The sequence below is a fragment of the Dipodomys spectabilis genome, unplaced genomic scaffold (assembly GCF_019054845.1).
Source record: "Dipodomys spectabilis isolate Male_0828 unplaced genomic scaffold, ASM1905484v1 ptg000092l, whole genome shotgun sequence".
NCBI lineage: Eukaryota > Metazoa > Chordata > Mammalia > Rodentia > Heteromyidae > Dipodomys > Dipodomys spectabilis.
Genome location: NW_024870769.1, coordinates 8310135 through 8337669, shown reverse-complemented (window position 1 = coordinate 8337669; position 27535 = coordinate 8310135). Strand labels below are relative to the sequence as shown.

The 27535-nt window shown below is 39.7% G+C and overlaps 1 protein-coding gene across 1 annotated transcript in view; it reads right to left on the bottom strand.

Moving 5' to 3' along the window:
• Nucleotides 1–27535, bottom strand: part of Abca13 (ATP binding cassette subfamily A member 13) — a 402123-nt gene that overhangs the window by 215055 nt on the left and 159533 nt on the right. The window contains exons 36-40 of the mRNA XM_042684933.1: nt 19865–20002; nt 18749–18929; nt 12853–13071; nt 4511–4707; nt 746–903 (exon numbers count right to left, since the gene is read on the bottom strand). Coding sequence (XP_042540867.1) covers nt 746–903; nt 4511–4707; nt 12853–13071; nt 18749–18929; nt 19865–20002 — 893 coding nt within the window. The remainder of the gene's footprint in view (nt 1–745; nt 904–4510; nt 4708–12852; nt 13072–18748; nt 18930–19864; nt 20003–27535) is intronic.

The window sequence follows — 27535 nt, the reverse complement described above, 5'->3', positions numbered from 1 at the left end:
AGAAAAGAAAGCTTTGAACTACAGCCCCAAGTATCTCAGCCTCCCAAACAGGAAAGATTTCTGCCATGAGCCATCACTGCTCAGCTTCAGGTCAGATTTTATTTTATTTTATTTTTGGTTATGGGGTTTGAACTCTGGGCTTGAGTGCTGTCCCTCAGCTCTTCAGCTCAAGGCGAATGCTCTACCACTTGAGTTACAGCGCCACTTCCAGGTCAGATTTTTTGAGGCTTACTAAAAACCAGACATCTTCAACAGATAGAAAGTGACTCTTCTCATAGTTTCTGAATTCAACCTCAAAGCAACAACTGCTTATCTCCATGAATACCAGGAAATGATCCATGAAAGTCTGGCAGAGATCTGGTCTTTTGGATTGTCTCTGACTCTAGGACTTCACTGCTCTTTTATGACAAGATTCTAACTTCTTAAATAGAGTATCATTGTCAAAATAAACATTTCTAGAATAGGTGAATCATCAGGATGGCTTTCTTTCCACTGCTCCTGTATTTGTAACTCCTCCTGTATTTCCTTCTAATAAAAAAATTGTACTATCATTCATAGAAGCTAGCTCCGATAGCTCAGCTCTGGGAGAGGGCACTCATTTTGCCACCTGGGCATTGTTCATAAAAAGCCTTCATTGCGAGTTTAGTTTTAGGCAATTGTCACAATTTGTTTGCTAGGTACTAGATAGAACTGGGATTCCTCCCCTACCCCCCCCCCCAAGAAAAGAAGAGAAATTATTTCTTACTTGTTTTGTGAGCATCAGACTGAGCCCCTGGCTGTAGGCCTCCTTCAAGCAGAAAGGAGGCCCACAACACCTGAGCCTCCCTTGCTGGAGGATGGCCACACGGTCACTGAGCATCTCAGCTTCATCCAGATGATGGGTCGTGAAGATGATCGTACGACCTGCATTCAAGCAGAGAGCAGATCCAACCCAGCATGATGAAAGCCCTTAGGTAAGCCATCTATCCATACTTGTCATGGAAGATCTGAGTTACCATTGAAAGATAGCCACCCAAATGGGCAGTATGGGAAAGACTCAACTAAAGCCATTTAGCAAACTAGTGTCCTTTCTTCTTCTAAGGCTTCCCCAAAAGTCAGGAGTATGATGTTTCTGCACATTCTCTATCCTTTCTTCCCATGAGGGAATAATTGCCATGACCTAAGGACAAGAATGAAGTGCAATGCATAAAATCTCTAGGTCCAGTAACTGTGATCTCAACAATTTTGATCACTTCATGGAGGTGAAGATATGCATATGTGTGTCTGAATGATATACACATATGTATATATAATATAGTGTATATTATATATGATAATATATACTGATGTACATTCTATGTTATGTTGAATATATAACATATAATCTAGGTGAGGCATAGTTCTCTTCTATACTCTGTAGAAATGACAATACATTTTAAGTCCTATGTAAAGATAGAGGTGTCTGAAACTGCTATGGTGCTTTATGGAGATCCTTTTGGTTAAGGATGATGGAATAACATTTTCACACATCAGATATAGTAGGATTGAGACATGCAGTCTTTCCTTGGAAAAGCTCAAAGCAGCTGTTGCTTTTGAGTCTACCATTCATGACTTTCTAAATGGATTTTTTTTTGCCTGTTCTGGGACCTGAACTCTGGGCCTAGGCACTGCCCCTGAGCTTTTGTAGTCCAGACCAGTGCTCTATCTCTTGAGCCACAGCTCCACTTTTGGCTTTATGTAGTTAACTGGAGACAAAAGTCTTATGGACTTTTCTGCCTGGGCTGGCTTCAAACCAAAATCCTCAGACCTCAGTCTCCTGAGTAGCTAGAACTACAGGCATGAGACACTGGTGCCCGGAATTAAAGGTTTTCATATAAAAAAAATAAATTAGAACCCAATCAGGGCCATTTAATGAGACTCAAACAGAAGCAAACAAAAATAACCACTTTGCACTGTTCATCATTAAGTAAGAAACACACATGAAATTCTTGGTGTATAAAGCACCAGGTACATTGGTATTGTGATGGAAGAAATTCTTTCTACTTAGTGGCTAACATTTGTTGGTTTTTATTTCCAGTCTTAGATCTTTCTCAAAAAGTGCTATCAGTTGCTTGAAGCCGAAACCGTTTGCAGAAAGAGCTATATATTTTGATTTTTGAAGACATATTTTTCTTTTGGTATTTCCTATCTAACCCACTTATACCTTATTGATTTTAAACTTCAATCAATGCAAGGACAATTCCAAAGGGGTCCTCCAAAGACAAAAACAAAAATTATTGCTAAACAACAAGGGACAGTGAAGAAATACCTAATTTGTTACAACAGAATTTGGGGGAAAAACTGTCATTTTGTCAGATTGGCACTATTTCCTGTCAAAACTAACCTTTATGCTGATTACTCAAGCATTCTGTCACCAAAACCTTTACGGGTGCATCAATGATGTAAAACAAGCAGGAGGATTAGAATCACAGCAGCAGAATCTATCTGCCTGTCTCTCATCTATCTTCTTTCTGAGGCCCTACACAGAGTGCATGAAAGTATTAGTCTCTTCTAAATTAGCTATATCTCAAAATGCAATGGATTCCTTTTTAAGTGGGATTAAGGATCTTGCATGGAAACTTCACATGTTGTCATTTCTTCCCCCTCTACCTGTGGCCCCAACGGGCACTTAAATGGAACTGGGAGACTTAGGGAAAGATGCAGAGCCCAAAGGAATCACAGAAACCCCCAAAGAGTGTTCCCTAGATGTTCACCTGCAGGCCACACAACCCCGAATCTGTCAGACACCTCCAGTCCTAAAGCCTACAAACCTGGGAATTGCAGTCATACCAGGCCTTGATGTCATGTTGGGCCCTGACCCAGCGCCATTCATGTGGCTCCCTCGTGCAGTAGCCCAGCCCAAGTCACAGTCCATAATAGGACAAAGGAACCATGTCTGTTTTGCTCAGTGTCCCTGGTTGCTTCTCTGTTTTCTTCTGTAATTTCTCAAAACTCATGAAAATAGAAGTGCAAAATTGTTCCTTTACGCTATCCTTTTATTAGGCTTGTCCCTTCTCATTCTAGCCCATGGATAGACTTCATTGCAGACTACATCATCTTTTCTTCTGTAAGAATATAATGATCTCAATTGTCTGCACTTAGGACAAAGTCCTTCTTGCTTTTTTTCTCTTGGCTTTTCTTTACTAACAAATTCTGATACAGCCTCAGGGAACTGAAGACTTCAGGCTAAGTTTAAAAACAAAACAAAACAAAAGTCTTACACTCAAAATGCAAAATAAATAAGACAAAACATTTTGTAGGATTCTTCATTAATCATATCTCTATTATGCCTGCTCCTATTTACTACAAGGGATGTTGTCCACAATTTTTTTTTCCAGACAGGAATGTTTCTGTAAAAAAAAAATATAGCTTCCTTGCTGTCTGGACTATGGGAAGTCAGAACTTACAAATGAATAGCTGCCCATCTGGGGCTCTCGATTGTAGTAAGTAATAATGAAGAGCAGAAGTAGGTACTATGTATGTCAGAGATGTGGCTTTCCTCCTTCACTTAATGAAAAATTTCTACAGGGGTCAACCAATCATATACCCATCTTCCCATCCATGCCTCATATTTGTTAGGCTCTCCTGTTCCCCAAAGGGCCATATTCTTAGTTGACCGTAGGTGGTGCTATCAAGTGGTGGCTTCATTACCACGTGGATCCTTTCTAGAGGGAAGTTAAGTCAATGATGTGCCCAGAAGGGATACTGGGACTTCAGCCCCTTCCTGTCTCTCTCTTTGCTTCCTCCTGTTTATGAAGTGAGCATCTTTCTGCCACATAATGTACTATGCTTCCACAAGCCCAAAGTAACACAGCCAAACTACCTTGGACCCTGCAACCTCTGAAATCATGAAGCCCATCTCAACTTTTTCTCCTTAGAAGTTGGTTTTTCTCAAGTATTAATCAAAGCAAAATAAAGCTAACTAACCAAGGAGGGTTTGTCCTAAATAATCTCCAATGTCTCTCTTTCTAATAGACAATAGGAACCGAATGAGGAAAATAATGATTTTAAGTGAAACCATCTAAAATAATATTTATTGATAGTGTTCTTGCTAATGCCAAGTTAATGAATCAAACACAATCCAGGCCATTCCGAGCACTTAAACATTTAAATATGCCTTGTAATCTTCTGGAGATTTTGCTTTGAAAAAGATAAGCTATCCTCGTTGGACTATGAGTTGGTACTTTACATACATTTTTGTGCATGCATGTGCCAATATTTGGGCTTGAACTCAGGGACTGGGCACTCATTGCCCCATAGCTTTTTTTTTTGCCATTTAGTTCTACCACATGAGCCACACCTCTACTTCTGGCTTTTTGGTGGTTAATTGTAGGTAATAGCCTCATGGACTGGCCTCCTCAGGACCCTCAGATCTCAGACTCCTAAGTAATAAAGAACTATAGGCATGAGCCAACAGCACCCAGCAAGAGCCAAGCTTCTCTCATGTCACAACACTTGAAGTAGGGAAAGCTCAGTGAGTGACAACTCTTACCCTCCCGGTACTTGAGCAGAATGTCCCAGATGCTGCGACGGGAGCAAGGATCCACCCCACTAGTGGGCTCATCCAGAATCACGGTCTTCGATGTGCCCATGAAGGCAATGCCAATGGATAGCTTCCTCTTCATGCCTCCAGATAGGGCCCAGATAGATTTGTGTTGATGTTTAGTTAACTCCACTTTGTCAAGAGTTCTGAAACAGAAAAAAAAAGTCACTCTTCTTCCTGAACACATGAAAGCTTCACTGTGAATTTCACTTCTTGCATAATAATTTACAGTGCAGGAGATTCTCATAAACCCCAGCTACATCAAAGGGATTCTGGTGTTACATATGCCTGTGAGCCTTGATGTAGCACTATTGACCTTCTCCACGGGCAGCTGACAGCAAGCAAACAGGTTGTGCGTGATACTGGTCATGGTATCTGCCAAGTAGTTGTGTCTCATCTCTCCAGAGTTTCATTTCTCCTCTTTTTACTCATACTCTTACCAAAGAGGGACCTAGACCTGAAGCCTATTAGGCATTATACTGTGAGATCATTAGAATAACTGAAGCAGAAATGTAGTAGGAAGAAGCAAAGTTCCAGTGTCCAGCAAGCTTTTAACTCTTGACCCACAGCATGAAATGAGCATTTTACACTCTCTCTCTCTCTCTCTCTCTCTCTCTCTCTCTCTCTGCCATTTCAGACATCTAGAAAGCACAGAGTCTGTGTGTGAAGCTTTGTCCTCCTCCCCTGGATCCACTCTCTTTTTTCACATATAATTTATCCTCTTTTGTGTCACATGACCTGCGGTATACCAACTACATGTATATTGACTCTCTACCACACCTGCTCTCGATTTTGCACATTGTCTAAGACCATGCTTCCCCAAAGCCTTCTCCTGATTATTCAGCCCATATGGATTTCCCTCTCCTACTTCAGGCCTGCTTTTCATTTTCAACAGCAAACAACCAAAGGACAACTCTCAGTCCAAAGGAAAGGGGCTAGACAGGAGCAAGGCAACCACAAGGGTTCCTCAGAGTTGAGCTTCAAGTATATTTGCGGCCAAGAACAGTTCTAGAATTCTACAGAAAGATTGGGATGAATTGAAGGTTTTCCTTGCCTAGGGAATAAGTACATTGTTATGTTTGTTTTATCATATCTACACTTTCTATCCTGACCCCCAAAAGAGTTCAAGCCAGCTTCTTATGCACTTTTTGGTCCGTCCAAGTATCAGAATGTATTCCCACTGCTTGAATCTCAGCAAGCTAAACACATAGCAATAATCTACATCCTCTTTTCAAGTGTGCCCATTGGAAACAAGCATCCAAATCAAAAGGAGAAGGACCGATGGTTTATTTCCATCAGATAGCTGCTTTGACCCTATAACTGCCAATGCCCCTTCACGTTGATGATCCAATACAACAGGTGGCATGAATCCATGAAGCCCAACTTGTACACATTAATCAGAAATCAGTCAGGAAGGAAGGAAAACAGATAAGAAAAGAATTCTGTAACTTGTCAAATGTTGTCAAACTTGCATTTCTAAATCAAACAAGTCCTTCCTCTTTGTGTTTCTTCCATTCATACCACTCAAAGCCTTTATCTTAACATCTGTTAGCCTGGAACCAAGTGTAGATGGATCCTGATGATGTTCACTTGTAGGCATGACATTTTATTCAATGTTAATGGAGTCAGAAGACTTGATTAGTTCTCTAGGGAAGACTGTGTCACGAGGATCCTGAGCTCCTGAAATGTCTGGGAATGGCAAAACTGTGTGGGCAGGAAGTAAACTCTGGTGTAAAATTAGGTTCAGATGCTTGAACTGGACTTAAGATTAGAGAAGTCAATTCACAAGCATTGGCCAATGTTTTTAGTTGTTTAATTTTTCTGTAAAGTCCAGGGCTAGGTAAGGGCTCATGTATTTCTAACCATTGCTCTATAATGTACCAAAACAGAGAAAACTATTTCTTTGAATTTGAATTTCCAAATTCCTTCTAAAAGAGCCAGGAAATCTCTCTAATTAACAACATTGCTAGGCAGTAGTGGAAAGAGGAAATATTTTTTTTCCATAATAAGTCCCAATTATGTGGTAGGCAACATTTTAAATACTTCTCTTCTGTTATCCATTCATTTATTTTAAAATGTTTACTTAACCACTGAAATGTGTAACACCTACAACCTGATAAGGCCAGAGAAATAAATTTGTCTGTGATTCTAAAATCTCAGTGACAAGAAATGAAAATAAAATACAAGAAAAGTAACAGTAATGAGAAATGTACCAGTAGTGGTAAAGATTCAAGTGTTCTGATTTCAAAGAAAAATAATATAAGACGTTAGCTAGATGTATAGTGGGACTTGTAAAAGGGAGATGTTGAGCAGTGGGTTCAAGGAAAAGTAAAAAATAATTTCTAGGATTTAGGGGGAAAATTAAGATACATATATACAAGACAAAAGAATCTGTTCTTGAAGTAAAAGCAAGAATACAACAGAATAGTAAGTCAAAGGACAAGGGGGAAACCAACGCAAAAGCAATATACACAAGCAATATGTTGGAATGATTTGTACAACTTCGGGGGTGGGGTTGGGGGAAGGTAAGGTAGAAGAAAATGAGGGAAGAGGCAACAAGTTTGACAAGAAATGTACCTGTTACCTTACTTACATAACTGTAACCCCTCTGTACATCTTCTTGATAATTAAAAAAACATATCTGGGACAAAAAAATAAGGAATAATACACAGTAACCTCAGATAAGACATGACTGTCTTTTGGGTTTTACCCAAAACATATACTCATCACAAGTCCTCTTCATATGACTGCTGCTGCTTCCTGCTTCCTTTACAAGGTCTAAATGCAGAGCAGGAAGCCCATCATACCTTATAATCACTTTTAGTACATCTTTCTTCACCAGCTCTAAAATTCCCAACATTGGACCCCAGGTGATCAGGCCAACTATCCACTACCCTTGTTGCTGCTGGCACCCACCAAACCTTTAATCTGCCTCTGTGTACTGTCCCTCTCTCGAGTTTGATTCTTATATGCAATAGTAGGGGTTTTAATGGCCAATGTAGCCATCATCCTATCCCCTCCACTCGCTTCATTACTCCCAGCCAAGATTTGTCATACACCTGATTATTTTCACAAACCACAAGTCCCCCTGAGTTCTCAATGTTATCTATGCATCATCTGTGGACCAAATCTATTTTCTCAGCAATCACTTAATTGCACGAAAGTCCATTTTTCATGGTCCTTCATGTACGTAACAATGTCATCTCATCTCATCATCACGTTGGTGCATCCAGGGTTCAATCCATCCATCATCCCCTCCCCCTTCTACATAAACTAATCTTGTTACTACCATGCCAATTTGAACCCAACCTAATTGAAGTTCTATGATGTATCTCAGAATTCTATATGGCAACATTAAATACATAACAACTTCTACACTCTAAGACGGAGGACATTCCACTCTTGACTTCTCTTGTTTTCTCTAAGCCAAATTAAAGGAAAAGTAGTCACGATCTGTCTCTTAACTAAAGATTCTCAGATCCATCGCCTCCTTTGAAGTCAAATTTTAATGAAGCCAGACATTAAGTAAAACAAGCACTCCTACAGGACACTAATAAGAAGCATGTTGACTCCAAATCAGATGTTTGCAGTTTTCCCTCTCTCTAATTGAGAACTACTGTCCTAAAACATGATCCTGTTCTGATTGCTTTTGTGCAAATTGGCTTGGTTGCTAGGTAACACACTATGAACTGATAACCATTAAGGTTGCCTGGCACACAAATAAGAAGTTGAAGTCAATGTAGCATTGTTAGGTGCTTGATGGAAACCCCAGTCACAGTCACCAGAGTTCACTATAACACCATTTTTAAATTAAATACAGGTGACCTGTGACTTTTTCATAGAAGAAATTAGATGGTGCATAGCTAATTTACTATCTAGTAATCTGTAGACAGCTACAGTACCTAGATGTTATATATTAAGTACCCACTGAAAGATAGGATACATTTAAGTAGTAGAAAGTAAAACATGTTCCCTATATATTTGAGAATCTACTGCATTTATGTTATTATTATTATTATTATATTATCAGCCATTTGTCAAGATACCATAAAATACAAATTAGCCCACCCTGTAGTAGGAGATGCTTTCATAACTTGCTGATAAGGTGTACTTTGAGACAGGCAAACAATGAAAGGACTATTTAATAAAACTTTGTGGTATAAACACCTCTCTACACAATGGCCCCTGTCCTTTGAGGATTCTTTTTTCTCTGAGTCCAGATTTAATTTGCATTTGACCCTCACAGTGTGAGCATCTGTCCAGGGAGACATTTGATTTGTCTACATGTACACCTGTCATAGCTGGTGTCTAAACCCAGCCACCTATTTCAAATTGAGATCAAATAAACAAATACTGACTGATCTCTTCCAGACATGGAAAGATAAAGCTGTGATGCAGCAGAGCATTTCTGGAGAAGCCGTTTGTCATTTTCCAGCGCTGTTTTCCACTAAGGGATTGTCAGGGTGACCCACGTGTGTTTTGTACCTGATGTTCTTTCTTAACTTCCTGTCCCTCAGGAATATGTGTCTCTACCAGATTTAGGCAGTGTGATCTTTTTGTTTGTTTGTGTGGTTTATGTCTAACAAAAGAACTCCTATATCACTGTCCCTATAAGCTTTCATACAGGTAAGTAGATTTCTCAGTAAGGTGAACTTATTCAGGTGAGAGTCTTACAGAGACCAACACTCCACAGGCAGTTTCAATAAGAAGACATAATTTCTTTTTCTCCATGCAATTTCTTGTGGTACGTAGGAGTTTGCAAACCATGACCACAAGAGTGCCTTTTTAAGCTCATGTTACAGGCATTTAGTAGAATCAAAGCGAGCAATTGGTAACAAAACACTTTCACTTCTCAAAACTAATGGAACCCCCTGATAGATGCCAACTCTACGCTTGACAATATTGGTGGCAACAAAACTTAAAAATGTGCTTAAAAACTCCTCTTCCTTTTCCCAGCACATCTCAACTTCCTAGAGGCCTCCATTCATCTCACACAGGCAAACAGTACTCATCCTGAAGGAAACGCCAGCATGCACACTGCACATCGGAGAGTCCTAAGTCAGATCTTCACCCCTGCTTGAGCTGCATTGCCCCCAGCTCCCTGAGCCTTTGCTGCCTCATCTGAAAACTGGAGACTGACTTTCCATCTTTCAGGAGAGAGAAACTCACCAACCACATGATCGTCCCTTCAATATCTTCTTGTGGCCTTGAATCTCTTCTGCTCACTAGTATAAAGCTAATTTTCTGTATCAGCCCCAGCCCACGGATGAGGACCAATGGGTCCTCATCATGCCCCCTTCTTTCCACCTAGGCTCCACAATCTTTGCATTATCAACACAGAGTACTCTTCACAGTGTAATGTGGCCCACGACATAGACTTCTATTCTTGCACCTCTTGTCCCAGAATTATGCTGAGGGCTCCCTTCCCCTCTGCTGGTGGTGATGAAGAAGCCAATAATGTGGGCCGTGGCCTCTGTGTGTCCAGCCACACTGTGGCTCTGCCACCTGCTGTGATACAAGATTTTTATCTTAAAGACCACAGAGCAATCATAGCCCCTTACTGTACCTGCCTGTGTGATAAAGTTCCAACTCCTCAGCATGAGGTCTTTACGATCAGCTATCCTGCCTGACTTTTTCTTTCTGTTTCTTTTCTTTCGTTATTATCTTTAAGTAGTTGTACAAAGGGGTAAACATTTGATATGTCAGTTTCTAAGTGCAATACATCATAATTAATGTAATGCCTTTCATCATCCTCTCCCTTCCCTCCTAACCATTTCCCTTCCCCTCAGTTTTCCTAGTTTCATAGGTTATGCAGTGAATATTATGATGGCATTCTCCGCCATTCCTCTCTTCCTTTGTCTATAACCCCCCTTGTTTAGTAAGATTTTATTGTGAAAATACTGTACAGAGGGATTACAACTACATCAGCAAGGTAATGAGTACATTTCTTATCAAGAATTGTTGCCTCCTCCTTTGTTTTTCCTCTACCATCCCTTCCCTCCCATCTCCACAACTATACTCCCCTCACCCTGCCTAAATGGTAAAGTTCATTTTTCAACATAGCATCTCATTTTTGCAATGGCTCCACCTGTATCCCTACTTAAACAATTTGTTTTTTCCCTTCCCCTCTCCAAATTATACCAGCATCAAATACAGTGAAAACGAGGGTTAAACCATGGGGAAAGCATCAAAAATAATCACATGGAGGGCTGGGAAGGTGGCTCAGTGGTAAAGCGCTGGCCTTGCACACTTGAGGCACCCATAAGCAAAAAAACAAGCCAGAAGTGATGCTGTGGCTCAAGTGGTAGAGTGCTAGCCTTGAGCTGAAGAGCTGAGGGGCAGTGCTCAGGCTCAGAGTTCAGGCCCACGACCGGACCCAAAAAAAAAAAAAAACAAAACAAAAAAATCACATGGTACCATATAAATATGTTAGAAACAATAGCAAGAAAGAAAAAAAAAACACTTGTGTCCCTATCTTGGGGTTCATTTCGCTTAACATCATTTTATCTGACCTTTTCTACTTGTCTCAGAAATATACCAGTTATTGCAAATAAGGGAAACCATGGGACCTATGTTTCTTTGGGCCTGGCTTACTTCACATAATTTTTTCAAGTCTTTCCATTTCCTAACAAATGGGTCAATGTCATTCTTTCTGATGGAGGCATAGAATTCCATTGTATGTGTGTGTGTGTGTGTGTGTGTGTGTGTGTGTGTGTGTGTGTGTGTATCACATTTTCTTGATCCATTCATCTACTGAGGGGCATCTGGGTTGGTTCCATTTCTTAGCTATGGTAAATAATGCTGCAATAAACATAGTTGTGCTGGTAGTTTTAGTATGGTCTTGTCTGTGATCATTTGAGTAAATGCCCAAAAGTAGGATTGCTGGGTCATAGGGAGCTCTATGTAGAGTCTTTTGAGGAACCTCCATACTACTTTCCAAAGTGGTTGAACAAGTTTACACTCTCACCAACAGTGTAGTAGGGTTCCCTTCTGTCCACATCCCCTCCAGCTTCTGTTATTAGATTTCTTGATTATAGTTATTCTAACTGGGGTGAAGTGGTATCTCAATGTTGTTTTGATTTGCATTTCTTTTATGGCTAGAGAGGTTGAGCATTTCTTCATGTGTCTATTGGCCATTCTTATTTCCTCTTCAGAGAAGTTTCTATTTAAGTCTATAGCCCACTTATTTATTGGGCAGTTGTTTCTTTGAGGATCTGTTGTTGGGGGATTTAATTTTTTGAGTTCCAGGTATACTTTAGATATGAGACCCTTGTCTGTTGTATGGCTAGTGAAGATCTCCCAATTTGTGGGCTTTCTATTGATCTTGCTAGCTATGTCCTCTGCCATGCAGAAGCTCTGCAATTTCATGCAATCCCATTTGTCCAACCTTTCTTTGATTCGTTGTGTTTCTTACCATCTGTTTTGCTCCCCCCTCCCACATCACCAACACACATCTCAAGTACCAGCTTCATGATATTCATTTTGTTGGGTTGTAAGTGAAATACATCATTTGACTTCTCCCCTGCATTACCATACTTCAGTTAATATATTTGTGTACACTTGCATACAATCCCAGTAGGTATTTACTTGTATATTTATAAATTAGATCTGACTTCCATGTGTGAGAGAAAGCATGTGTCCTTGGTCTCTCTGAGCCTGACTTATTTCACTTAATATAATTCTCCCTATTTCATGACAACCATAGCATCTCTTTTCCCCTGACACACAAAATTTCTACCAACAGCCCTACCATACTTTCTGCATTGACTTAGCTCTTTCCTACCTCCAAGAAAAATGAAATTAAATTTAGTATCTTTCTAGGACATGCCTTCTCTGACTTTCCCAAAGGGTCTTGCTAATTCATAATTTCAAGGTTAAGAACCATTTGCTTTTGTTTTCTTCTCATAAATATAGCAGTCGATAACGTGTGTGTGTGTGTGTGTGTGTGTGTGTGTGTGTGTGTGTGTGTGTGTGTGTGTGTGTGCGCCCATCTTGAGACTTGAACTCAAGGCCTGGGTATTGTCTCTAAGATTTCTTTCTCTCAAGGCTAGCACTCTACCACTTGAGCTACAGCTCCACTTCCTGCTTTTTTTGGGTAGTTAAATGAAGATAAGAGTCACACAAACTTCTGTGCCTGGGCTGGTTTAGAACTGCAATCCTCAGATCTCAGCCTCCTGAGTAAGTAGGATTACAGGTTTAAGCCAACAGTGCCTGGCTACACAGGCACTTGTGGTCTTCACTTATACCATGGGGCAAAGGCAGAAGGAACAAGGCAATCACACGTTACTAACTTATTGACTTGCTGCTGTAGTTCCTTGGAGGTCCACCACGGTGCCTTTATCGAAGCAAAGAGCAGCAGGTGTTCTCTGACAGTGAGGTTGTCCAGAAGAACGTCCCGCTGAGGACATACCCCCAGCTCCATTCTTATTCGGGACAGGTCTGTCTGCAGGTTCTTGCCATTGACCAAGATAGTTCCAGAGGTGGGAGGGTAGAGGCCTGTCAACATAGATCTGCCAGAGAAAACAGATTAGCATAAATTACCTTCTGTGACTGTTAGTGATCCAGAGTGGCACATACATCCTACAGAAATGACACCTCTTTTACTGTTCTGCTTTTTACAAGGTCAATTATAAACTGTGAGGAGTTTATATAAATGTTAGCTGGTGAGTCTTGGAAATGTGGGTTCAGAATAGTGTCTAAATCCCAGGGAAAACTCTGCGGTCATAGATCCCTAAAGTTGTGTCACAGTTTCAGGTAACAACCTAAGTATATGTTTATAGTGGAGTAAACAACCTAAACGATTGACACATGTACAGAACTTCTCCTACCAATGTAAGATAACAGAAATGTCTTCAGGAGTCCAAGCTCACACCTGTAATCCTAGCAGCTCAGGAGACTAAGATCTAAGGATTACAGTTCAAAATCGGCCCAGGCAGGAAAGTCTGTGAGACTCTTCTCTCCAATGAGAGATGAGTTATGGCTTTAGTAGTAGAGCACCAGCCTGGAGTGCAAAAGTTAATATGGGATAGCATCCAGGCCCTGAGAGCCTACATGAAATCAAAAACAACCACAAAAGAAAAAAATCACTAATGCCAATCTAGACTCTCAACCTGTAGCCTATCTTTTCTCTGCATCCCCAGGCTATCTGTTCCAGCCAAAACCATGTCAAGGGGCCAGTCACCAGAAACTCACTCATGTGACTTCACAAAAACAAACCTGAGAATTGTCTAGTTCTATTCCTTAATGAATTTATTGTGTCGATTTTAAACTTATTTCAAAACAGGTAAACATACACCTACCATAGGGCCTAGATAATCCACTCCTAAGTATTTATACAAGAAAGATTAAAAGGTATGCCAAAACAAAGGTGTGTACAGTTCATAGTATGCCAGTACAAAGGTGGATATATGAATGTTTATAGTAGCTTTATTCACAATCACTGAAAACTGGCAACAGCCTCAATTAACATCAGGAGATGAAAATATCTCTCTGTGTATAATACAAAGGCTCTCTCTATATAATGGAATACCACTTAGCTTTCAAAAGAGACCACTCTGCTGCTAGACTTAAACTACAGATAAACGAGGTGAATAGTAGAAGCCAAGCATGATTCCATTACCATAAGTTTCTAGAATATACAAGCTAATTCACAGTGACAAATTATAGATCAGTGACTACTTGGAGGCCAGAAGAATATAGGAAATACTGAAAAGGCAAATGTTCCTAATCTTCACTGTGATGCTTGGTCTAGCATTAGTCAAATGTGCCAACCTCAAACTGCACACAGACAAGGGATAGTTCACCACTCAAAATATACCTCCGTTAGAATGCCTAGCTACAGCAATAAGACAAGATGCAGACATAAAGGGGATCCAAATAGGGAAAGAAGAAATAAAACTCTCCCTCTTTGCAGATGACATGATCTTGTATTTAAAGAATCCCATAGACTCCACTCCCAAATTACTCAAGCTGATTCAAAACTTTGGCAAAGTAGCAGGTTATAAAATTAACCCCCAAAAATCAATGGCTTTTCTGTATGCCAACAATGAGAAAAGTGTGGCTGAAATTAGGAAAGCAACTCCATTTGTAATAGCCCCACAAAAAATAAAATACCTAGGAATTAACTTAACTAAAGAAGTGAAGGACCTCTATGATGAAAACTTTAAAATCTTGAAAAAGGAAATCAACACAGAACTTAAAAAATGGCAAAACCTCCCATGCTCCTGGATTGGAAAGATTAACATCGTGAAAATGGCAATACTTCCCAAGGCTATCTACAAATTCAACGCAATACCTACCAAAATTCCAACCTCATTCTTCAAGGAAATAGAAGAGGCAATCCAAAAATTCATATGGAACAATAAAAGACCTCGAATAGCAAAAACGCTCCTGAATGGAAAGAACACTGCTGGAGGAATATCAATACCAAACTTCAAACTCTACTATAAAGCCATAGTAATCAAAACAGCTTGGTATTGGCATAAGAACAGACCTCAGGACCAATGGAATAGAATTGAAAACCCAGAAATGAACCTACAGACCTATAGCCATCTAATCTTTGATAAGGGAGCTAAAACAATAGAATGGAAGAAAGACAACCTCTTCAGTAAATGGTGCTGGCAAAATTGGTTAACTACATGTAGAAAACTTAAGCTAGATCCTTATATATCACCCTGCACCAGAATCAACTCCAAATGGATCAAAGACCTTGAACTCAAAGCAGACACTCTGAAAACATTACAGGATGGAATAGGAGAAACCCTAGGTCTCCTTGGCTCAGGTCGAAATTTTCTGAATAGAGACCCGGAAACACAACAAATCAAAGAAAGGTTGGACAAATGGGATTGCATAAAGTTGCAGAGCTTCTGCAGGGCAAATGACATAGCTAGCAAGATCAATAGAAAGCCCACGGACTGGGAGAAGATCTTTACTAGCCATACAACGGACAAGGGTCTCATATCTAAAATATACTTGGAACTCAAAAAATTAAACCCCCCAACAACAAATCCTCAAAGAAACAACTGCCCAATAAATAAGTGGGCGAAAGACTTAAAGAGAAACTTCTCTGAAGAAGAAAGAAGGATGGCCAATAGACACATGAAGAAATGTTCAACATCCCTAGCCATAAAAGAAATGCAAATCAAAACAACTTTGAGATATCACCTCACTCCAGTTAGAACGGCAAAAATCAAGAACTCTAACAACAACAGATGCTGGAGGGGATGTGGACAGAAAGGAACCTTACTTCATTGTTGGTGGGAATGTAAACTTGTTCAACCACTTTGGAAAGCAGTATGGAGGTTCCTCAAAAGACTTCACATAGAGCTCCCCTATGACCCAGCAATCCCACTTTTGGGCATTTACCCTAATGTTTACAAACAAGACCACACTAAAGCTACCAGCACAACTATGTTTATTGCAGCATTATTTACCATAGCTAAGATATGGAACCAACCCAGATGCCCCTCAGTAGATGAATGGATCAAGAAAATGTGGTATATATACACAATGGAATTCTATGCCTCCATCAGAAAGAATGACATTGCCCCATTTGTTAGGAAATGGAAAAACTTGGAAAAAATTATATTAAGTGAAGTAAGCCAGGCCCAAAGAAACGTAGGTCCCATGGTTTCCCTTATTTGTAATATCTAGTATATGTACGAGTCAAGCGGAAAAGGTCAGATAATGTGATGTCAGGAAAATGAACCCTTAGATGTGTATTTTAATGTTTTTTTCTTTCATGCATGTGTTTCTAACACATTTATAAGATTATCTCTTTGTTGCTTTGTATGTCCCTCCCCCACAGTATAACCCCTGCTTTCACTATATTTGATGTCAGTATAACTTGTGGAGGAGATGGGGAAAAACCAGTTGTTTAAGGATACAGGTGGACCTGTTGCAACAATGAGAAGTACAAGTTGTCATGTCCAAAACGAGCTTTACAACGTTAGTGCGGGGGGGGGGGGGGGTGAGGGGGGGAAGGAGAAGGATTGGGATTAGGGGGAGAGGGGGGAGGCTGGGAAGGGATGTGAAGGGTAAACAAAGGAGGAGGCTGCAATGCTTGGTAAGAAATGTACGCATTATCCTGCCCAAGTAACTGTAACTCCTCTGTACAGTATGTTCACAAATAAAATTAAATTAAATTAAAAAAAAAAAAGAATTATACCTTCGTAAGCATGAGTAGCAGCTATTTGCTGTACTATTTTTTTAAAAAAAACTACATTTGTGAGTAAGTACAAAAAAGTCTAAACATTTGTTTCTTGATATCCTTGGGGGCTGGTTGCAAGATACCAAACTCCTCAGATGTTCAATTATCTTATAAAACATGGTATTTACCTATAGTCTATACAAATAATCCATATACTTTAAATCATCAATAGATGACTTATCATACCTAATATAATGTAAATGCTATGTAAGTAGTGGGCATATTGTATTGTTTAAGGAATACCGTTAAGCAAATTTTGAACATGTTCAATGCAGATGCCATGCTTTTTCAAATATTTTTGATCTTATATTGAATAAGTCTGAATGTAGAGCCTGTGGACACAGATGGCTGATGGTACATGCTATGTATGAGTCTCAGTGATTATTGTTTGAAATAGTAAAGATCCAATTCATTAATTGACCTTTCAGACTCTAAGCACTGCAGTAAGACAGAGCACTTAAGATGATTCAAAAGGAACTTCAAACATACACTGAAAGCAAAACATATTCAGTAAAACTTGAAAAATCAAGAAACTCAAATTCGGTACTTACTATTCTGCTAGATAAGTAACTCTATTTTTCCCAGGTAAGAAATGTGTATTAGTAAAAGAAGGATGTAGAATGCTGATTGAGTTATTACATGCGCATTTAGAACTTGCAACACTAATGGAATGCTTCAGGAGGTTTTTGGTTCTATTTTAGCATCCAGGAAAGAAGAAAAGCATTCCTTTTATGTTTTCCTCCTATTTCTTTCCAATATGAAATTGCTGTCATTTTCTATTTTTCTACCTTTCTTAGTAAGATTTGAGACAATGATCTTTTTATTGCTTACACTAATTATACATTAATCTTAAATATTTCCTGATGACACAAGCAAGAATTAAAAATGACTTGCTCTAAAGAGATACTCTATAATTACGGTGGATCGCCCATAAACAGAGTGCAGCTTCCACAACCAGCTGAAGGCCATGAAATTTTCAACTCATTGTTTCTCTAGAGTCCTATGATTGGATTATTTAATCAAATCTGGACCTACTGGGTCCTAAACCAAATACCAAGACAATAATCAGACAAACAAAAACATGAAAAATGTAGTTTAATTTTTTTAATATTCATCTTTTTATGTTCCTATAGATATAAAAGTAAAATTAAACTTCATAAGACAAAAACTAACAGGGTCAAAAAGAACTCTCAAAGACTAAACATCATGTGAATTATTTGAATAGTAAAGCAAAATATCAACCCATGCCTGCACTCAAAATCTACTTAGACCTAAAATCTATCTGGATAGTTGAGGACAAGGGCAACTCGAGGGAGAGAATTCTGTCTTCCTCCTGTATCAATAAACTCTGTTCTGAGACGAAAAGAAACAAACACCAGGGTACGGAATGGAGGAGGAGGTGGAAAGAGAGAAAAGTAAGAATGCAAGAAAGAGAAGAGAGAAAAAGAAAAGAGAATGGAAGGGAGGGGAGGGAAAAAGGGGAGGGACAGGGAAGAGAAGAGGAAAGGGTGAGGAGGAGGGAGGGGAGGGGAGGAATGGAGGGCTGAAGGGAGGGGAAGGGGACTGAAAAGAAGAGAGAAGAGAGGGGAAAGGAGAGGAGAGAAGGGAAGAGGAAAGAGACAGAGTTGGGGGGACACAGGACCAGGAGGAAGGACAAGAGAGGAGGAGAGTGGAGGAGAGAGGAAAGAGGGGTGGGGGCAGAGAGGGGAGGAAGGATGGGAGGGGAGTAGATGGGCAGATCTAAGTAGAGATGGGAGGAGAGTCAGAGAGAAGGGGAAGAAGGGGAGGGGAACAGAGGAAGTGGGGAGGAGAAAGAAAGAAAATGGGAGAAGTGAAGAAGGGGCAGGCAAATGAAGGGAGGGGTGTGATGGGAACAAAGAGCAGACGGAGAAATGACAGAAGAAATGAGACCTCCACATCCCTGACATTTCAACTGACACTGCTAAGCGCCAAGGGAAGGGGAGGAAATTGGGACTCACATGATGGTGGTTTTCCCAGCACCATTGGTTCCCAGCAGGGCAGTGATCTGGCCTCTGTGGAAGGTAAGGGTGAGGTCTTGAACAGCCAATCTGTGGCCTTCATATTCCTTGTTCACAGAAACCAGGCTAACTCCAGGGAGGTCTCCTTCAACTTCTCCTGCCTTGTTTTGGTGTGTTGCCCCTGTACAGAACATGTAAATTCTCTGTGAAAAGACATTGAAATCAACCCATTTCCCCCCTTAAAATTCTCTGTGAAACATGCCAAACACAAATCTCTCCTTACCAAAAGCAAGGAGCAAATTATATATTAGCAAAACTTAAGTGAGACCCATGATGACAAAGCTCTAAATCCTCATGGTAGGAGAAAAAGTGTATAAAGTAATAAAGATAAAGACACAAATGTGGATTTGTGTAGATGCAGATAGAAAATAACCATCAGGTTCATTATACCACAAACATACATAACCCATACTCTCCTGAGGTTAGAGTTGGTGTGTTCTAACTTTGCTAAAACATTCATAGTTTACTTGTAATTTCTAACTCCTGTTCTAAAACCACCATGACAAGAGCTTGCTCACCCATCAAATGTTCAGTTGCCCCTATGTCTGGCCCATGGGGTTGGAGGGTGGGGGCAGGGGACAAGGGGCCGCCGGAGACACACATCTCCTGAATGTCTTTCTACATCCTGAGACTGGTCAACATTTGTAAGCAGAAGTGTCTCTCACAAAAGCAGCACCTAAACTGGTATGTGTGGCAATGCCCTAAGAAGTTTAGAGTTCACCTGGTAGCTAACTACCTTTGTTTTATTTTCTTTGCGCCTACTTATTTTTGGATTGGCATTTCAGTTTACTAAATTATAATACATGCACAAATGTAAACAATACTTAGAGGGTTTATCGTTAAAATAAGCACTGTGACCATTCTGCAGTTCCTACTAAACATTACCAAGAAGCAATGTCTCACAGCATAACCCTATTTTATTTCTTGGCCCAAGATACCTGGAAAATGCATCTCTAAGAATTGGTACAGAGTTATAAAGGCTTCCAAGAAATGAAAATCAAAAATCAAAACTGACCAGAAAAAAATATACATCCAATCATACTACTTTCTACAAACCTTTGTTGCCAAAGTTTTCACTGGAGAAGAACAAACTAGAACTTAGAAAATGCTGCTGTTTCTCCACCAAACCACATATATTCTTCCAATAGGATGCCGTAAAGGGGAAATACCAGGGCTTCTGTAAACCAAAAGTTCCTAATGAATGAGATACAAATAAAACAGAATTAAAATTAATTATAATGACTTTTCTATGTAACTAAAATTCTGTAATAGACTACCTTAATGATTTCGTGTGAAAGATAGTTTTATTTTTATTTTATTTTTGTTGGTCATGGGGCTTGCCTAGGCATGGTCCCTGAGCTCTTTTGCACAGAGCTAGCAATCTACCACTTTGAGCCACAACACCACTTACTTCTAGTTTTCTGGTAGTTCACTGGAGATAAGAGTCTCAGGGACTTTCCTGCCCAGGCTGGCTTTGAACCACAGTCCTCAGATCTCAGACTCCTGAGTAGCTAGGATTGCAGGCATGAGCCACCAGAGCCCAGCAGAAAAGTAATTTGGTGTTAATACTTTCAATGTGAAGCTGTTCACAAACCAGTATTACCTTGGGAGCCCTCATTCTCCCTGAATGGCTTGAGCCAAGACCATCTGCTAGGACCCCTCACATTGATGTCCCCCAAAAACATCTTCACAAATGCTGCATAAGCCTGAGTGAATAATTGCTGCATATTTCCCAGAGTAAACCTTGTGCCTGCTTCCTATCCCCACTCTCTTCGCCTATCTTTGATGTTTGCATGGAGTTCTAGATAAGAGAAAGAATATGAAATACATGAAAGAGCAAATCAATTAAAACTCCTACAAAGAAGAATAATTCATATTGCTAACATTTCCATATGAAACATATTAATATTCCTCCAATGTCTTCTCTAAATTCATTTCAGTCCACTTAGCAATCATTTTTCCCTTTATTATATGTCAAAATGAAAGCAGATTTAATTATTGCACTTGCCATTTTTCTTTAATATATCTAGCCTAGCCTAAGTCTGATGAATACAACTTAACTACAAGCTTGAATTCTTTAAGAAAATGGAATTTTTAAAGGCCTACATGAAGACTAATTCAGTACTTTGAGCATTAAGCAGAAGAGAGCCATGTAAACACTTATACATTCTCATCAAAGAACATCTAATCTAATGAAGGACATAGTCCTTCATCTATGGACTGTTATTGGGTCTGGTTTTGACCACTAGTTACAGATTGATTTGTTGAACTCTAAACTTACAGTAGAGTTCAGAATGTGACTGGCTTTGGTAAGACAGTTTTTAAAGTGGTAGTTAATACAAAATGATGTCATTGGTGAGCCTTGATCTAATATGGCTGATGTTCTTTTTTTTAAAAAAAAAAAAAAAAAAAAAAAAGGAGACTAGAGCTGGATGCCAGGAATTCACACCTATAATTCTAGCCACTCAAGAGACTGAGACCTGAGAATCATGGTTTGAGGCCAGCCTGGGCAGGAAAACATACTTCCAATTAACCAGCAAAAAGCTGGAAGTAGAGCTGTGACCAGACTTGAGCCAAAAAAATGTTTTTAAAAAATGCCAGGCAAGAAAATAAAGCCCTGAGTTTAAGCCCCAGTATCAGCGCATACACAAAAAGAAAATACGGAGACTAGGACAGAAAAACACAAAGAAAGCAGATGGGCAGGACAATGCAGTGAGATAAAAGCTGTCTCTGCTACAATCTTATTTTAGACTTGCAGTCTTCAGGACTATGAGACTGTAAATTTCTGTTAGTAAAAGCCACCCAGCATTGTCCTTTCCCATGGCAGGCCAGGCACAATTACTTCAGGCAGAGTATCCTGGAAGATCCTATCCACTTATTCTTTTGTGGGAACATGAGTAACCCTGAACAATTAGGTCACATTACACCAGTCTTCTAGTGACTTTTCTGGTCCAGGCATTGTCCATGGGCTCAATTTTTATTTACTTTCACAGTCTGTCTGTGACCACACATGCACCCAATGCTGTCATCACCTCTGCCTTCCCAATGGAAAGGAAGGGACAGACAAGGTTTGTACAGTGACACACAAGCAGCAGCTCTAGAAACAGTATACTGGCTGCCCTCTCCTCTCAGCTCCTTAGGGGAACATCCAGGTTCAGCATCAAACAGACTGGATTACTTGCAAATGAGCTGTTCTTGCCTCAAACAAGCAGAGAGACACACGTACGTCATCTTTAGCATCTCATTATCTTGAACATCTAATTATGTGATCTATCTCGTTCACACCCATGCATGAACAATGCATCTGTGGAGATGAAAGAAGATAATAAATACTTCAGGCAAATATTTCTGCAAATTCTGGCTATAATGGTTGCTATTCCTTGCTTATGAAGCAGAATTTTGCTGCCAGAGAGCTTGCAGGTGAGCATGCACAATCACCTATGCTGAGCATGAGTGAGCATCACCGTTGTTAGAGAATGTGTTGGAAGGTTTATAGAGGCTGAATTAGTAACTAAAATACTGGGAATCAACATGGCAAAATGATAACAAAGTAAAAATGCATCTGAGTATAAACATGTAAGACACAAATTTGTTAAACTTTTAAAGTAGAAGAAAAGTGCAAGAATTATTATTTTCATTCTGATGGAGGATTAGAATTCCATTGTGTATATATACCACATTTTCTTGATCCATTCTACTGAGGGGCATCTGGGTTGGTTCCATTTCTTAACTATGGTAAATAATGCTGCAATAAACATAGTTGTGCTGATAGCTTTAGTATGGTCTTATTTGTGATCATTCGGGTAAATGCCCAAAAGTGGGATTGCTGGGTCATAGGGGAGCTCTATGTGAGGTTTTTTGAGGAACCTCCATATTACTTTCCAAAGTGGTTGAACAAGTTTACACTCCCACCAACAATGCAGTAAGGTTCCTTCTGTCCACATCCCCTCCAGCATCTGTTGTTATTAGAGTTCTTGATTATAGCCATTCTAACTGAGGTGAGGTGGAATTTCAATGTTATTTTGATTTGCATTTCTTTTATGGCTGGAGAGGTTGAGCATTTCTTCATGTGTCTATTGGCCATTCTTATTTCCTCTTCAGAGAAGTTTCTATTTAAGTCTATAGCCCACTTAGACAGTTGTTTCTTTGAGGATTTGTTGTTGGGGGATTTTATTTTTTGAGTTCCAAGTATATTTTAGATATGTGACCCTTGTCTGTTGTATGGTTAGTGAAGATCTCCCAATCCATGGGCTTTATATTGATCTTGCTAACTATTTCCTTTGCCATTCAGAAGCTCTGCAATTTCATGCAATCCCATTTGTCCAACCTTTCTTTGATTTGTTGTTTTTCTGGGTTTCTATTAAGGAAATTTCGGCCTGTGCCAAGAAGACCTAGGGTTTCTCCTATTCCATCCTGTAATGTTTTCAAGGTGTCTTCTTTGACTCCAAGGTCTTTGATCCATTTGGACTTGCAGGGTGATATATAAGGATCTAGCTTTAGTTTTCTACAAGTGGTTAACCAATTTTGCCACCATCATTTACTGAAGAGGCTTTCTTTCTTCCATTCTATTTTTTTACCTTCCTTGTCGAAGGTTAGGTAGCTATAGGTCTTTGGGTTCATTTCTGGATCTTCAGTTCTATTCCATTGGTCTTGGTCCTGCGGTCTCTTCCTGTCCCAGTACCAAGCTGTTTTGATTACTATGGCTTTGTAGTAGAGTGTTAAATTTGTATTGATATTTCTCCAGCACTACTGTTCTTTCTGTTAAGGATTGTTTTTGCTATTCAGAGTCTTTTATTTTTCCATATGAATTTTTGGATTGCTTCTTCTATTTCCTTGAAGAATGAGGTTGGAATATTGATAGGTGTCACATTGAATTTGTAGATAGCCTTGGGAAGTATTGCCATTTTCACGATGTTGATTCTTCCAATCCAGGAGCATGGGAGGTTTTTCCACTTTCTAAGTTCTGCTTTGATTTCCTTTTTCAGGTTTTTAAAGTTTTCATCATAGAGGTCCTTCACTTCTTTGGTTAAGTTAATTCCTAGGTATTTTATTTTTTGTAGGGCTATTACAAAAGGAGGTGCTTTCCTGATTTCAGCTGCACTCTTCTCATTGTTGGCATACAGAAAAGCCATTGATTTTGGGGGGTTAATTTTATACCCTGCTACTTTGCCAAAGTTTTGAATCAGCTTGAGTAATTTGGGAATGGAGTCCATGGGACGCTTTAAATACAAGACCATGTCATCTCCAATGATGGAGAGTTTTACTTCATCTTTCCCTATTTGGATCCCTTTATGTTGTCATCTTGTCTTTTTGCTGTAGCTACCCATTCTAATACTAAATTGAAGAGAAGTGGAGAGAGTGGAAATCCTTGTCTTATTCCTGAGTTAAGAGGAAATTGCTTTAGTTTTTCAACATTAAGTATAATGCTGGCTGTAGGTTTCATACACAGCCTTTATTGTATTGAGGAATGTTCCCTGGATTCCTAGGTTTTCCAGAGCCTTCATCATAAAAGGGTGTTGGATCTTGTCAAATGCTTTTTCTGCATCTGTTGAGATAACCATGTGGTTCTTATCCTTGCTCTTGTTGATGTGATGAATTATATTAATTGATTTGTGTATATTGAACCAGCTGTGCATCCCTGAAATGAATCCTGTTTGATTGTGGTGTATGATTTTTTGGATGAATTATTGAATTCGATTGGCCAAAATTTTGTTGAGAAGTTTTGCATCGATGTTCATGAAAGAAATGGGTCTATAGTTCTCTTTCTTTGATGAGTCCCTGTCTGATTTGGGGATGAGAGTTACGATGGCTTCATAGCAAGAGTTCAGTAGTGAACTTTCTCAGAGAGAAATTTTATACAATGGCTTTCAAATATTCAGCTATGACTCAGAGATAATCACCAACCACACCAGGCATGCACATGTGCGTGCACACACACACACACACACACACACACACACACACACACACAGCGCAATTTCAGGAGTCAGTAGACACCTGTCATAGAGCTAAGATAATGTTTGTTCCTAATGACTACACCCTCATTCACTCACTGATGTACTCAGGCCTAGTCTATGATGAGAGATTGATGAGAGATGCTTTGCTGAGGGGAAGATTGGGAACACTTCTCATGTAGGTAAGAAAGGAAGAACCTGTTAATCTCCCATTGGTAACACTTTCACTAGGTCAGACCCAAAAGAACAGGACAGGTGAACAACCAGGAACATGACATACAGCCGGATGACACATGGGCCCAGAATATCCTATGCTTTGTTTTAGTCTTCCCCATTTTACATCCTCCTGTTCTAGAGAGATGTCTGTCATCACACACAGCCCTCTGGTGATACAAGGGCTGCACAAATGAATCAGGCAGAGCCCGTACCATCATTTGATTTTCATTCTAGTGGTGAAGACCAAAAGTACCACTGAAAAGAACCTAATATGACAGAGCACTATAATTGCAGAATTTCAACCAAAATAATCCCTTTAAACTGAGGAAAAGTTGAAGAAAACTAAAGCAGACTGTGATAGAGAAGTGTTGCTAGATTTAGTGAATGCCAACACAGGATGCCCAATGGAGTTTGAATTTCAGAAAAACAACACACAATACCATACTGTAAGTATATCCCACAAATGAGTATCAGTATATCTGAAATATGAATTTAACGAGGTGCTCTTATTTGAACTTGCCACCTTATGTGGGAGTATCAGGTTTGTTACAAGTTCTCTAGTCACCAGGAACACTGAAACTGAGACAAAGGCATGAGGGGATGCCAAAGAAGCAGCTCTGGACCACCAAGGATATGTAGCAGTTTGGAGCAGGAAAGGCTATTTCAGGAAGGAGAGGGTAGGGTCCACCTGGATGGGTTTTAAACTGTAACTTTGTATCAATATGGAGTGTAGCTTGCAGATCTGATGGAGGTGGAAGGAATCCTGAGGCCCAGGAAGGAGTTATTGGGGCCCAGAATGGTCCAGAGCAGGAACAATGAAGCCTCAAGTAGTTCACCACCTTCCAGGACAGAAAGGAAGGGCAAAATAGGACAGACCTTCCTTCCAGAGCCAGAAATAAAACTTCATGATAAATTGGAGATTTAAAGTTAGTTTTATTTAAGGTACCAGTGGTTAACACCTGTAATCCTAGCTACTCAGGAGGTTTAGATCTGAGGATCATACTTCAAAGCCAGTCTAGGCAAGAAAGACCATAAGATTCTCATCTCCAATTAGCCACCAAAAAGCTGGAAGTAAAAGTGTGGCTCAAGAGGTAGAGTATCAGTCTTGAGCAAAAAAATAGCTAAAAGATAACACCCAAGTCCTGAGTCCAAGCTCCAGAACTGGCACCAAAAATATTTGAAAAGAAAGAAAAAGTTGATTTGCTAGTTAAGCCATCTTAGGCATAATCTGTCCAAACTTTTTAAATTCTCTTTTTATTAATCTAACAGAAGTTAAGAGCTACTAAACCCATGCAGGTAAAGGTTCCAGCTCCTATCTGCAATTTTTTTCTTTTTTGCTTATAAATCTAAATTTGCTTACTGTGCATACTCTAAAAGCACAAAGACCCCACTTACATCACCAAGTGTAATTGGGTACACTAATTTGAGCAAGGACCCTGTGTTTGTACTGAGCTTTACTTCTCCAGGGGAGCTGCCTGCTGGATTATGGAAGTCAAGAAATTAATTAGCTTTGCCCTCATCACAAAAACCTGACAGTGATAAAGGAAGATGTCAATGAAATTATGCAGATCAAGTGGAAATAAATTTAATTGGAAACACATAAAGAAAAGTTTCTAAAACACAATCTCTTAGATGTTTGCTCATGAACTCTTGAATAGAGCAGGGGGAACTGCTATTGGCACTAAACCCAGCAGGCTGAGTGCTTGCTGATTTTCCATCATTAGCAGATTAAAGAAATACTAGGATGATCTTTTCTGTGTAGGAAAGAAAAGAGAAAGTAGAGAGAAAGCATGGACGTGTGTGTGTGTGTGTGTGTGTGTGTGTGTGTGTGTGTGTGTGTGTGTGTGTTCACTCTTCAATCTAGGGAGACCATCCTACCCACAGGACATTTTCAAATACTGATTCTCAATTTAGTGATACTCTCAATGGTACTTATCTATTTACTATTTTTTTTATTTGAGATTTCCCACATTAGAAACCAACCTCAAGACAGCCTTTCTGTTCTCTTTCTATTTTGGTTTTGGTTGGTTGCTCTGCCTGTAGTGGGGCTCAAACACAGAACCTGGGCACTGTTCCTTAGCTTTTTTTGTTGAAAGCACTCTACCACTTGAAACACATCTCCATTTCTGGCTCTTTGCTGATTAATGAGGGATAAGATTCTCAAAGACTTTCCTGCTGTGGCTGGCTTTGAACTACAATCTTCAGACTCCTGAATAAGTAGGATTACAGGTGCAAGCCACCATAGCTTGGCTCAATCTTTAGTCTTGATTGTAGAAAATATACAAATAGCCAAACATACTGCCCTAATCCTTTTCACTGTTAGGACACTGTGAGCATGTCCACTTTGCTGTGCCATCATCATCAACATCATATCCACAATTGTTTCACCTTCTCAAGCAGAAGCTCTTCCTCCACTGAATTGTTCCTCACAACTCCCCAACACCCCTCACCCCCCCCCACCCCCGCATTCTTCTGTCTCTACAGATTTCATTCTTTAGGGACCTCAGATAAGTGAACTCATGTGTGTCCTTTGTGCCTGGATTATTTCATTTAGGAC